This window comes from Aythya marila, assembly GCF_965140915.1.
Source record: "Aythya marila genome assembly, chromosome: 6".
NCBI classification, from domain to species: domain Eukaryota; kingdom Metazoa; phylum Chordata; class Aves; order Anseriformes; family Anatidae; genus Aythya; species Aythya marila.
Genome location: NC_139047.1, coordinates 10,664,557 through 10,679,145, shown reverse-complemented (window position 1 = coordinate 10,679,145; position 14,589 = coordinate 10,664,557). Strand labels below are relative to the sequence as shown.

The 14,589-nt window shown below is 42.5% G+C and overlaps 1 protein-coding gene across 8 annotated transcripts in view; it reads left to right on the top strand.

Moving 5' to 3' along the window:
- Nucleotides 1-14,589, top strand: part of HDAC4 (histone deacetylase 4) — a 233,773-nt gene that overhangs the window by 185,534 nt on the left and 33,650 nt on the right. For all 8 annotated transcript variants that reach the window (XM_082763106.1, XM_082763107.1, XM_082763108.1 and 5 more), the window contains 2 exons: nucleotides 5,864-5,984; nucleotides 10,088-10,134. In XM_082763106.1, coding sequence (XP_082619232.1) covers nucleotides 5,864-5,984; nucleotides 10,088-10,134 — 168 coding nt within the window. The remainder of the gene's footprint in view (nucleotides 1-5,863; nucleotides 5,985-10,087; nucleotides 10,135-14,589) is intronic.

Sequence of the window (14,589 nt, the reverse complement as noted above, 5' to 3'; positions counted from 1 at the left end):
TGTCGTGCACACCCAACCTTCAGCTCGGACTGGTGATCGCTACCTGGACGTGCAAACTTTATGCTGCATTCCGGCCTCAGATTTTTATAGCTCCAGCTGCAGGCAGTGTTTTGCCATATGTGGCTTAAATTTAATCCATTCCTAGATGACTGTTTATGCTCGTGCGTTTGCATGTCAGGAGTGCATTTCTAGCGATCCGATTTCATTGCGTTGCGATGACTGTTGCAAATTTTGTGAAACACTGGAGAACGCTCTTGCCTGATGTGAACTGCAGTGTTTGCAGTGAAGCTGCTTATGTAATTTTCGGCCCGGTTCCCTGTAAAATGGAAGTCCCTATCAAGTGCTGAACCTTGAAGCGGCCAAAAATAAGAGCACAAACTGAAGTAACCACGTCATTTGATACCGCTCCAATCATAACAGCAGGAGCTGTGGAGCAAGAAGTTTGTATTTCTGTGGTTTAATAACTTCTTTAATGCTCCTTGATAATTAATGATTAACCTACAGTGAAAATACTGTAAAAGGAATGAGGGTAGGAGGAGGTTACTAAACACTGTTCCATCACAGGTGCTTAAATTAGTTTTATTGGACAAGCATGTTTTAAGAGCAAAGCAAACTATGAGAAAAGTTATTAAAATAAAAAGAGTAAAGATTAATATTTTTTATTATTATTCATAACTAATAGTAATGATAAATTAAAAACAGTGTTTGCTCATCTCTTTGAACATCTGAGGGGACTGCATCACACTGTAAATTTGAGTTATGTCAGCATCTGGCTAGAAATATTTTCTGAGCAATCAGAAAATACATCCACGTGGTGGCAGCATTGCCATTAGATAACATTCCCCTGTTGTACCCTTATTTATCCCTGAGGAGAGCAAGGAAGAACTTCAAACCTGATTCTGTCCATGGAGATCCATTTAACTGAATTTGGGGATTGTGCTGTCTGACAAAAAAACAAGCACCCCGCCGCTGTTTATCTCCTCTGTTTAGAAGTAGTAGTTAAATTGTGCAGTGCTAATTGTCTTGCCTCCTAGATTGGTGCTATGGTTGTTCTATAATGTACGAAATTCTTCATTGTATGATCCCAAGCGACTGCTGTTTTCCCTCCATTGTTATTCTAGGTTGCTCTCACTGTAGGAAGGAGTTGGTTTAGATCTTCACCTCCTTTCCACCTGTGTTTCCCTTCTGGTGAAATTCAGCCTCATCTTAACTCTTCTTTTCTCTGAAAGCAATGAATATGTAATGTTAGCTTCCTACCTCGATTTGCATTTCCTTCTCTGAGGACTTTCTTAAAGGTCTGACCTGCCATTTCAGGATAACCAGCCGTGCTAAATGCACTTACTGCTCTCTCTGGTTAGCTTCCCTGTTCCTTTACCCCCACCATCTCCTACTCCTGCCCAGACCTTCATGAAAGTTTTTCTTTATCGTCTCCCACAGGCTCTGTGGGCACAACTTTTCCCTCTTTCTCCGTCTCCTTCTTCCTCCTCACTTCAATATTCTGTTTGATAGGGTTTCTTCTGGAGCTGCAGACAGTTGTTCACCTTCTGTTGTCCTTGACTGATGTAATAAATTTCCATGGTGCAAAGCCATTTGGTCACTCCCCTGTCCTTCACAGTCTTTCTGAAGCTCCTCGGTTGGAACCTGGCTACCAGTAAGCAGAGTGTAGGGCAATATAAAACACAGTTTTCCATCGGCAAAGGTAACCTTTGCATCACATGTACTTGGCATGGCAAAGGGATAGCTTTTCTGATGGGAATGATCTCTGCTGCTAGGCTGGAGCATGTGCGTGAGCTGTTGGCACTGCCTGGGATGATGGGCTTGTCTCCTTGCCACAGGACAGGAGATTTAGATTTAGCATGCAGAAGGCTTCATTCTGTGGAACACACTCAATGATACAATTGATTTAGAAGGAATTTTGGAGCCTGGCCTAATAATTGCTGCTATTTTTTTTTTCAAATCCCTGTTTCTGTGCAGAAAGCTCAGTGAAGGACAGAAAGGGCTGCTACGCCCTGCGCTCCCTCTCTGTCCTCACCAGCAGTGGTGTGTGTGATAGGAAAAACTCAACATTTTTCCAGGCGATATATTTTTCCTTTTTTGCTGAGCTCCAGTTTTATTCTACACCATTTTTTAGCTGGTATTGCTGACTGACACATCTGTGCACACTCGTTTTATTTTCACTGTTGCAGGTATGTTGTCCTGTGCCTCAGACATTATGAGCCGGTGAAGTAAGCCCAAGGGCCTGATGTGAAAATTGTTTGTGATTATGCAGTTAATCCACTTATAACAAGCCGTGTTTGTAAAAGGACAGTTTGAACTTTGACATTTCCTTATCCTCACGTTTCCTCTTGCTTCCTTAACGCTCCTTTGCTGTGGTCTGGGTGTGGGTCTAGTTTGATTCTATTGGCTGCAAATATTTGCTCCAAGGATAAAAACACAGCACCCTGCATAGTAAATAATCCTATACACGCTGAATGGGATCAGGCAACTCCACTGGGATCCCCATTCCTCTTCCAGAAAGAGTTCAGCAGCTCTTGTTCCCCACACAACTGCGTGCTGGAAATAAATTCCAACTCTGTTTTCTCATGCAAGCTCAAACGATTCTCTGTCTCCTGGAAATTTTCTTTTGGTGTTTCTGTTGCACACATGCCCCAAGCCAGAAAAGGGCTCGCAGATAAATATTTTATCATGCATGCAAAAAAATACTTGCTTTGAAATTTCAGAAATGTGTAAACCCATTTTCATCAGGCAACCCAGAGGCTTCTGCAGAACCTGCCAAGTGCCGAGTTCCTACCATTTCTCTCGGAGGCGATAGAAGTGATCCAGAAGGGGCACGAATATTTTTAGAACAGAAAAAACACATTGCTTCCCATCCACCACCCTCCTCCCCCCATCTTTCGGCAGTGAAACAGATATGTATTTGCTGAAGTTGTCCAAAAGCTGTTTTACATCCAGCTGAGGGGAAAATGTGCGCCAGATTTGCAGTGTGATAGGTAAGAGGCTGACAGGGTTGCACAAGTTTAAAGATGACCCTTTGGAGTGAAAGCAGTTGTCCAAACTTAACGACAGCTGCGGTTTAAAGTATTGCTTGTTTAATTAAGTTAGCTTTATAAAATATGGCAATTACTCTGGTGTATGTTCAGAATTTAAAAGCAACAATTATACTAATTGAGGCAATCGCAATAAAAGAGCCTCTCCCCCAAACAAAAACCCGCAATCACTGTGTAGAATAATCCTCCCAGCCTTCATCAAAAGCATGAGGGAATCAATAGGTTTTGCTGTGTGTTTTGGACATAATCAGATCCGTAGACTGCTCAACCAGGACCGGGAAGAATGAGTTCCTGAATCAGGGTCTCCAGGCCTGTCCTGGCAGCAATCCTGCGTTGTTTAAAGTACGAGGGCTGCTAGCTCAAGCCCTCGGGTTAATTGCAGCTGTGGAGGACAGACATGGAAAACAGACCCTGGGCTGGGCCATCTGCTCGAGCTGAGACGTGCACAGCCTTCCTTACACGGCCTTGTGCCAGCATCCAGCTCGAGGGCAGGATCAGTCCCTGCTCTGACACTGCAGAACCTCTGGGCATCGACACGGTGAAGGTTTGCCATCACAGAGCACCCAGGCTGTGCCCAGGGAGGTGGTGCTGGCAGGGTCTGGGATATTGGTCTCTGGAAGGAGGCTTTGTAGCCATTTTCATGGGTTTTTGTGGCACGGAGAGGGGGCTGCAGCTGGGACAAGGTCTGCCTTGGATATCCTATCTTTCTGGATATCCTTACATTAGAACCAAGGACAAAACTGGCATAGGGGTGAAAGGGAAGCTATAAAAGCTTGTAAGGGGTGCCTAACACTGACTTACCATGAGCGAAAAAGGAAGACAGGATAAAAGTTCAAGGGGGATTTGCCAGATATTTCCATCCCTTCTGGGTCTAGCATTTTTGTGATTATTGCCTCTTTAATGGGACGGTGTATTTTTGCCTCATCATTAACCTCAGGAAATGCTAGGTGGTGAAGCAGAGCACAGAGAAAATGAAAGAGGAACTGGAGAGCAGAAATGCCAAAATTACGAGAGCCAGAGTGCACGAGCACTCCTGCAGTGCTTTGATTTCTGCTGCCTTATGGCTCAAATGATTTTACAAAGTGATTTCCTGTGCGCTTTGAAACGCGGGACGGAGGCTTACGCTGAAGCTTTGGGACACAGTTCCCTGAAGTCGTTTTTTTGGACCGTGCTCCATACGTGGAGGTGCTGGTGGCAGGGGCTGTGCGCTGTGTTTGGGGTCCCTGCACCCCCTGGGGTGGTGTTGGTGCAGCAGGCAACTCTGTTCTTCTTAGGAATGTGGGTGTTGTGTTTGTTTTTTTTTTTTCTTTTTCCTTAAGCCATCCACTTTTTGGATCTCATTAGAAACTGCTTCCAGGGGAACGTGGAAGTCTTAAAAAAGCAATTGGCACACTTTTGATTGAGCCACGGTGAGGGCTGCTCAGTGCCCGTGATGTGACAAGGGACCTGCTGGCCTTGCACCATGCAGCACAGTGACACTCGTCGCTGGGGCTTGTGTGATCTCCACAAGGGGCTCTCAGAGCTTCCAACGTGCTTATTGTCAACTACTTATGTTATAGTATAACGGAGAGGAGTAATCATGTTGTTTCTTCTGTAGGAAATAAACCCCCACCCCAAATGACAACTCCTTTTAAAATGGTTTAGACCAAATCACACACACACACACACAAAAAATAGCTAATTAATTCTAAGCCCTGTAAAATATAATTTTTTGGTGGCGGTGTGGGAGTGCATGCATGTTTCAGACACAAAGCAGTCCTAATTTTTGAGGAACTCCTTCCCTGCTCTCAGATGGCCACCTCTTGACTTACCCCAAACCTCAGCTCACCACGTGTTTCCCCTGCCAACATTCTGGGGGCACTCACAAGCTCCCAGTTAAGAAGGTGAGGTGCATTTTCCACTGTCAGCAGTCAGTTGCCCCATCTGGAATACCTGCTATCCCCCAGGCACCATCTGCTTACCTTGCTGCTGTGTGAGGAGACCACCTCATTCTGCATGGGATCTAGCATCTCCGAACAGCACTTTGCTCTTAAAAGCACATTTTGCATCACAAATGTGTGATGGCAACAAAAGATATGCCCCAAAACTATGCTGGAACCCTATGGAAAGAGGGGAAAAGAGCCCCACTCTGTAAAATTTAAAGTGAATTTGGGTCCTGCTGACATCAGTAAAAGTTTTTCCATGATCTACAGCTAAGACTTCAGCGAACCCTTCTTGGGTTCAGCCACCAACAAAAGCAGGGATGAGCATATGTGCTATGGTATTTCCAGCTCAAGATGCATCACAGTATAAGCAAACAATTCATAATAAATTTAATCTAGGATTTCCAAGATCAGTTTCAGAACAGAAAGTCTGTAGTTTACCTTTAATTGACTGAAGGTTGTGTTTGGGAACTGGTGTTTTGGGGAGAATTTTTCAGGTTATCTTAATAATTGCAGTAGAGATGGGGGCAGTGTTTGGAGGGCCACATTTTCATCAGTAAATCACTTCCTAATGGTTTATAACGGAAATACTGAATAATTGGTAGTTGAGCAGTCCTTTTGTAGCTTATCAAACACTATGGTAAATATTTTTAAAACAAACATAAAAAAATAAAAATCCAAATATGACTTTTTCTGTTAGGGTAGTATTTTGAATAAGGGATTAAACCAAAATCAACTTTACAAAAGATTTTTTCACGTGAGAACCAGGTTTAGATTTATTACTTGCTGTCTTTACGGCTTGCTAAGTTAAAGAAAAAAGAAAAAGAAAAAAGTTCAGTAATGAGTTGAGCATTTAAGCAGGGATTTCATCACCCCTTTTCTTTCCTCTTTCAGTGTATTCGTGGAAGAAAAGCAACTCTAGAAGAGCTGCAGACAGTTCACTCGGAAGCCCATACGCTGCTGTACGGCACAAACCCTCTGAACAGACAGAAACTGGACAGCAAGAAACTTCTAGGTATTGTTGGCTGTGGGGAGGGCTCCCCTTCCTGACCTCCAGCATTCAGGCTACTGTCCACAGCCCCAACTGGCAATCATTTAGCATTGGTGGTGTGAAAGATGGGCATGTCGGGGTCCTACCAGCCTCAGCTGTAGGCATTTCCCATGACAATTCTTCCCTCTGCAACTTTTAGCATTGACTTGGGTAGTGCAAGATTGCATTTCCCATCCACAGGTGATCTCTGAACCTTAGATAGCTACAACTTCCTTGCACTGATGCCTTCAAAATCTAAAATAACCCTCTCTGAGGAGGAAAGATAATTTAGAGTTTATTGTATCCTTGGACACTGCTCTGCATGTTAGAAAGTTCTCCTTTGCTTGGTAGGAACTGGAACTCCCTGCTAAGGACCTAGATCTGCAGCACCAACCAGCTGCATAAACATCAACAAATAGCTGTCAGGTTTGTATGGATAATCCACAAGAAAGATGCAGGGGCCTCTTAGATAGTCCTACATTTTGTTTAATTTTGAACAAGATTGTTTATCCCTTTTACTGGGGACTGGATCTTCCCTAAACCAGGGCTGCATCTGCTGTAGAATATCGACTTTTTCCCTGCAGAGTATCTAGGGAGATGGTTGTTCAGATAACCAACTCCACCCATAGAAGCCAAATAATCATATCACATTGATTTTAGCACCTTCCTGTCAGGGAGATGACTTCTCCTTTTAGTTTTACCTTTTTACAGCAGTAGATCATAGGCCAGTGGGGCAACTGGGGAAGTTCTCTTGTGGGCATCAGCAAAAAGAGAATTCTAGAAGTTTAGAAAGTTTATTTTGGGGATTAGCTCTACTTTGAATGATATAAAAAGAGGATTAACTTGATGGTCTGCATATTGCAATGGTTGTGGCAAAAGAGCTGGAAAGATTTTTGCACATATTAAGTACGTACATGAGAACCCCGAAGAGGAAAGCTATTAGCCAGTTGTTCAAACATATAATTAGCACTATATTTTTAGCTAAGTTACCACCTCTTTAAAACCCAGAGAAATGAAAAGTAGACATCTCTGGCTGAATGATAGTGCAATTAGCATGTACAGTTTTAAAAATTTACGATGTCATATCCTTGGTAGTGTAAAACTCTCGCCTTGAGTTAAGTCGTATCCACCAGTCCAAAGAAACAAGGTGTAAATCTTCCCCAGTAAATCTGGGACGGCTCCTTATTTGCAGTTACACCACCTTCACTCTGACTGATTTCACTGCAATTTCTTGAAGTGTGGCGCTGAAGATGAGGATCTGTCCCCAGCCATCCACTCTGGATCGGATTCCCTGTGGTGGGAGGCGGGCAGTCCTCCAGCACCTGAGCTGGTGGCTTCACCAGCCAGGATCAGATGGGGTTTGGACCTTGACTCTGACAGTTGTCATCGCCTACATGGGACCAGGGGGCTCTGGGCCATCCTAACCCTGCTCCTTTAGGGGCAATTGATAGCCAGGCATTCGAAACCCCTTGCCAGGTACACTGGTAGGCTGGGCTGTGGTAGCACCGAGTGCTCCTTGCTCATTCCAGTGTCAGATCCTCTTGAAATATTTTGCTGTACCCGTTTAAGTCATGGCATAGTCTGCATCAATAGTTCCACGGGTGTATTTGGGCAAAAAAACAGATTGCTTGTTTAGCACGGGATTTTGCGATTCCCAGGTTTTGCTCAGGGCAAGAGCAAACGTCTTTGCCTCTCAGCCTGGCTGCCAGTTATCCTGCCAGGCAGGAGAACACGAGGTGACAACTCAACGCCCAGCATCCGGAGGGACAGTGCAGAGAGCTGAGATGGCAAGAGGAGTGAGCCTGGAGGGGAAATTTGTGTAGTATCCAGGTAGAAGCTCTCCTTTGGGAGCAGGGCAGGAAAGGCAATGCTGTCCCAAAAAAAAGCAACACAGTTTCTTAGCTTGATGGCTTCCATAATGCTGGATTTGAGTGAGGATAACACCCTCTGATGTGCTGGGAAAGCCTCCCTGAAAAGCCTTGGTGTGCATATTTGTTTGTGCGTAGAGGTGAACAAGCCTGTAAGCAGCCCCTTCTTCAGCTATCCTCTCTTGTTGAAAGTTTAAAAGGCTTTTATATTTACAAAACAGCTTTGTGGGGTTCTTTTAAATATATTTGTGGGCTAAATGTATGGCAGGTTTGAAGTCTGAGACCAAAGCTTTGCGTGAGGCTCACATATGCAAATGTGAGTTGGTTAGACCTGAGTGTCTTGACATGTGTACGACTGCAATAGGATAACTGGCTCCATGTAAACTCTTTGCCTTTGATATGTCTATGAGCAAGAAAAAGCATGAGAAATCTCAGCCTAAAAGGAAAAACTTGTAAAGCCGAGAGATGAAAACGAGGATATTTTTTTTTAAGCTTCTGCAAATGATGACAGGGATGTTGCTTCATCTGACAGTTCTTTAAGAGAATGTGGGAAGGGGGCAAATAGCTCTGATTTTTCAGAACTGTGAGCAGACCTCAATGCATTTGGATACCATGGCTCTGCTGATTACTTCTGCAGTTGTCCCGTAGTCTATTAGTTCTGAGCTTTACTCCTTTCTCAACAAGTGCCCTCCTTCACCAGCACAGGAGAGCTGCCGTGCTGCAGTGGACGTCCACTGCTGATGTTGAAGTTACCTTCCCCAGAGGAGCCTGAGCATTGCAGAGATCTGCTTTGCTGTGTTTTATCGGGAGAGCTCAAAGGTGGTGGCTTTCAAGGCAGGTTGCATAACTTTGCCCCTTGAAATGTTGCTAAGGCCCTTGAAAGTCTCAAGACGAGGAATATGAATCTCTCTCCCATTTGACAGTGAGAAGCTTTGGAACCAGCTGAACAAGTTTAAATGCAGGCAAATGAGGCTGCTTTTAATTTGTGGGTAGCAATCAAATTGTTGTCAAGAAGATAAATATTGAAATAATAGGTGGATTAGCAGTGAAAGATGTGACAGGAGGTCTAAGGCAGGATGATCTAAGAGTTTTCATGTGGATCTAATCACCGAGCGAATCTCACTGTGCGCTCAGATTAATAGTACAGATGCATTAACTCTGCTTTCAGTCAAAGGGGTAACGTATGTCTGCTATGCATTTGACACCAGCCTGGTCCTCGGTACCATGTGTCACATCACGGCTACTTCATGCTCTGCAAAGATGGTCGTTAGCACTGGAGGGAATTTGTTCTTTCAATAGAGACACGACCAGAGCAGGAACCTGGTTTGGTTGAAAAACAAACAAACAAACAAAACAAACAAACAGTTTATTTAACTGTTAGCTTTCATTGGTTTTAAATAGATATCAAGCAAATGAATCTCAGGCAATGTACCACAGATCTTTACGGTGCCTGCATGCGTCTATTTCCTTCTCCCCATTTACCTGTTGTGCATAGACACACTTACTTACAAGACATGCACATAGGGGAGTGGTGGTGCATATGAGAGCACTCATTCTTTTATAAATTGTATGGTTTATAAACCTGCAGAATTTTGAATGGGTAATAATATTGCTGATGTACAAGCTGAGGAAGTGATGTTACAGTCCTTACAGTAGCAAAATTGGTCTTACAGATGTTTTTTCTCCATTTTCCCCAAATTCTTAATGTTGGTTTTGCTCTTTCAGTCAAAACACGTTCTGTTTGCTTGCCACCGGTTTATTTTTTGTCTTCGTCTTTTATGAAGCTAATGTGCTCCAAAATCTTTTAGCGTCTGTGCAGATGACTGATAATTAGGGTGTTTTTATGATTTCCCATCCGCTTTCAGTTGAAAGCAGTTAAAATGTTCATCTCAGACATGCTGAGCAGTTGTTGGTAGCGTCTCAATCATTTATAGTCAGCATGATTGCCTGAAATGTAGGACAGCACAGAACGCTTGCATAAAAATAAGTGATTTATGGAAGGCTTTTATGTTGGAGAGGCTTTTGAACACATCCAAGTGCGTATATTGTTTATCTCTGCATTGTAATATAACAGTATTGACTGTGTTTTCTGAAAATTGCTAGAAAACCACGGTCTGTTACTGTGTTAAGAAAGTTTTCAGCATTGCCATAAAATTGGACCAAAATCTGGTAAACTTTGACTTTTTGACTTAGTGGATACCCTTTTTTTTTTTCCTGCAGGTTCTCTAACGTCGATGTTTGTCAGGCTTCCTTGTGGTGGTGTTGGGGTGAGTACTCTCTTTAATGTGTAAATAATGTCCTGTTTGTTCTCTGAGTCCCATCGGTAACAAAAATTGTTGCTTTGCATTCCATCAAGTAGGTAATTGCAACCAGATGTTATCCATAAACAGGGTCTGCCTGGGGTGCAGGGTAGCAGTGACAGCCTCACGTGCCTTTCTTCAAAAGCAGCATGAAGATTTTAAACTATTTTGGAGCACTGAAGCGTGTGGGACATTCATAGGCATGTTTCGTCTCTTGGCTTTTGGGATGAGAAACCTCATTTCAGGCACTGATGTTTAATGGACGAGAGGTTACTGAATTCTAAAGCAGCCTTGAATCCAAAAATGCGCTGCAACTGCACAGAAAGCAAGATGTGCTTTTCGTGCTGCTCGTGCTGTGTAGGTGTTTCATCTTCAGTATTTGCACTTCAGAGCTGCCTGCATGCCTCCTAGTGCAGGTGGAAAATATATTAATAAAATAGTGATACTGAAGGACAATTTTGGGGAAGTTCCTGTAAATAGTAAGTTATTGTATTTGTGTCTGGGCTCTATTATTGTCCTAGAATGAAAAGTCTTGCAGGTTACACAGCGTGAGGGAATTGCAGTCTTTGGTATTTGACATCTTTCATTTCTTGAGCTCTAGGACAGTCATGCCTGAATTCTGAAAGAGGTGACTAAAATATCTGTCCATCCATCATGAAAAAGCCCAACATTAGTTTTCATCTGTCGAGATTTCATATAGTAGAAAAGGCTTTTTTGTTTGTTCCCATAAGGCTGCAAAAACAAATACCATTCAAATACCTTGTGTTGAAGGTTTGGGTTGCATTTTTTGTTTGTTTGTTGTGGTTTGTTTTTTACTTTTTTATTTATTTTTAAGCCTGAAAACTTGAAAGTTTTCCTTTCAAGTCAGACTTTCTGCTCCAAAGTTTCTATGTAGGGTGACACTACAGAAACTCTCGGAGAACAGGAAGGGAAAAGAATGAGAAGAGACAATAAAAGGCATTGTGTTTGAAAATTCACAGTGGTAGTTCTTATGCATAATTGTAGCTCGTGAGGTTGAATCTAGAGGTCTGGATTCTGTTATGGAAATGAAACAAAATTGTTTTCTTCCTGAGTCTTTGCAAAATCGCTGCTTTGAAAATTATCCCGTCAAAAAAAGAATAATCGGCGTTTATTCATACCGCCACCACTGAGCACTCGTAGAGATATTTTATTTTGTATTGTAAATATGCTGCAGTCTCCTAATTCATGGCAAATTTTTGGCTAGAGTTTAAAAGGTTTGGATTTACTCTGCCCTGCAGTCAGGCATGCCATTCAAAGCAAAAATTATCATTTGCAAATGAAGACTGAATGGTAACAAGTAGAGACAGTGCCTGAGCCCAGTGCAGTCCCAGAAGTCTTGCATTAAATCCTAAATCAGGGCAGGAAACGCCACAGTGCTGGTATTACTGATACGCTCGTAATAAAGATAGCGAGTGCAGTTAAGTCGCTGCTCAGTTGTCTCCACAGACCCTTAAATACGAAATAAAACAGTTGCCAACATTTCTGCAGTGCTGTAGTAATCCCAGCAGATATTTTCATGTTTTATCAGCAAAGCTTTTTAAAAGGAGTAATTTATTAGTAATCAACAACATGTTAGCCAAATTTTTCATAAAAATGGATTTTGGTTGTTTTCCTTGGTTTTTGTTCCCCCTTTCCATTGGAATATAGTGCCAGCTATTCGTGTGCTTCTGCTTTCATGTCTGATGCAGGAAAACACATTCGTCACTGCTTTTGGGATGCGTTTCTAATTAGTATGTACACTGCAGCCATATATTTGTAGGGAAAATGGGGCCATGGTCCAGAATGATAGGCTCTGGCATATCAAGCGTTACACGCTTGTGTGTGCTCTGGATGGGTTTAAGCGTAGCCCTTTCAAGCCTGCTCTCTACTGTCTTTGGAAGTGTGAGATTTGTCAAGAAAGCTGGTTTGCAGTGTTGTGTGTTTATTGAAGAAATACAGGGAAAGCTGTAGTCTTTGTGAGCATGCCAGTTCTGTGAGACAAGTTGCTCTTGATTTGATTTGCTATGGGAAAAAGCTGGAAGAAGCCCTACAGTGGGATTTTAGCTGGGGCCACAGAGCACGCCTTTCAGTAGCAGATGAAAACCAAATTATTTTCTCCACCAAAGGGGATGACAAGGCATTTTTCAGATGCATATAATATTTTTTGAAGAAATCAGAGGGAAAAAAAAAAGTTTTTAAAACATGAGGGCCTTGGGTAAAGCATCAGTTATGAAGAATTTCAATGAGAGAGGAAGTGTAATTTAAGTCTGAGGAGTTTCAGCATGTGAAGACTGCTGGGAGATTGAGTGCTTATTATGGTGTAATTAAATTATTTTAAATTGTTCTAGCAAGAGAGCTTTAGGGTTCTGCTGTTGTTTGGCTGGCCATCACGTAGGCTGCAAGGTGTCTGCAGAGCTCTTTTGACAGATGAGGAGCATTAGAGCTGTGTTTACACTCTCCCTTGCACTAGATCACCAGGATGGCAGAGCATTACTTGTTGCTGAGCAGTCATCTGTCTTTGCTTTATCTTTGACTTTTGAGTTAGAAGATGGAGGCAAGTCAGCCCTGGTAGGGTTAGAAGTTTGTATGGACTCCACTCGCTTCGTACTGGTTTCACTGGTGAAGGAACATGAGGTGCACGAGGTGATCCAAGCGCCTGTGGGACATCTGCTGGGCTATGTAGAGGTGATGTTTTGTAGCCCAGATTTGAAAGAGCAGGGATTTTTCTCAGCAGTTTAGTCTTCTCTGATTTTGTCACTTAATAATAAGTACAGACTTGTGGATAAGTCATGGGTTTTTGCCTTAGGCTCAACAAGACACCAGGCAGCTTTCCAGTTGTCCGACTGCTTTGGAAGGAGGGTTTTACTCAGGGAACACAATGCTGGTCTGGCAAATGCTTGCCATGGGGCAAACATGATGCCATAAAGAAAAAAAGAAGTTTTCCAAAAAATGAGGCTACTGTAGAATGAGTTGGAACCAGTCCTCTTTTGGTTGCATCACTGGTTAGAAGATGGGAAACGCTGGTGGGAATTACAGCCCTCCACAGGTCTGTGTATTCATGGAAATGCTGCAAAGCTGGGATGGGCTGTAATGTACTTTGCTGCAGGTATGGGGTTTATTCAGGGGCGTCAAGACAAAAGATATTTGGAGAGAAATACTGTTGGTGTCATGATAACAAGGGACTAAATAGTAAAGTAGTACACGAAATTCAGTGTTGCTGGATGCAAAATAATGCCAGTGGGCAGGAAGGAGACCTGGACTGGGGCAGGTGAAAGCTGAATGACTGCTGAGCTGAGGATGTCAAATGGTTTTATGGGATGGAAAGCTTGAAGCCAAGTCCTTTTTCTGTACACAAACAGCACAATTCTTTTGCCCAGGAGTTACCATGTAGGCTAAAAGAATAAATGGGTCTGAAAGGAGATGTAGAACTATTTGGTGGGGGGAAGCCCATAAAGAGCTGGTAGATCTTCCTGTTCTGTTTTAAATGATCAGGGAATGTTTGAATTTCCTTGAGTTCTTTATACTGGTGAGTGTCACAACAGAAGTTTGAAGGAGCAGGAAAAAGCTTAGAGAAAACCAGTTAATCACATAACACCTTTCAATCTCTCTTTAAAAACGAGGTCACAATGTCTCAAAATCAGTGAGAAAAAAGTATATTTGTTCCCTAGTGGTTGGAAAGTCTTGGTTTTTTTTTTCCTCACTGGTTTGTTTTATACGAGGAGCCTTCAATTCATCGTAGCTGACGCTAGCAAACCTCCTCCCACCTGCACACATCCTGAGCGCAGCAGAAAAGGAAGAAAGCACAGAAGCACTTATATCAACAGATGTGAGCTCTGATTTAAACAACTGTAATTTATTCCCACTGATCTTTAGCAACATCTGCAAGTACAGCATGCACTATTTTTACTTAGCGACATTACCTTCACTTCTCTGCAGCGCACACGCTTTTTTTAATCTGTGATTTACATGCACCGGGGCGTTACGTAATCCAGGATAATTAGAAGAAGATTTTAGAGAAATGAGTTTGAGCATTGAGAATCCACAAAATATTTCCAGCACGCTTGCAGCCAAATACTTCGAAACACTCAAAGACTTGATTTTATGATAGCTAGTATTTTTAATTCTTTTTTTTGTTTTGTTTTCACATATAATATTTTCTTTTTTTCATTCTTAGAAAAAGAAATCTAGTGATTCTTTTTTTTTTTTTTTGATCTTTTCCAGAATCTGTTCTTCTATTTTTGATTGTAAGGTCCTGATTAGACTGTGTAAAATATCTTTGCCTGTGTGAGCATACTGCAAAGCACAGACAACAAAAGTGACTTCCATGGAATGTAAATGAGAAGATACTTCCTAGCAGGTCTTAGAAGGAAAAAATAGGTGAGCATTTTAGTCAGTGCTTAAGGAGATGTGGTTGGGTACAGA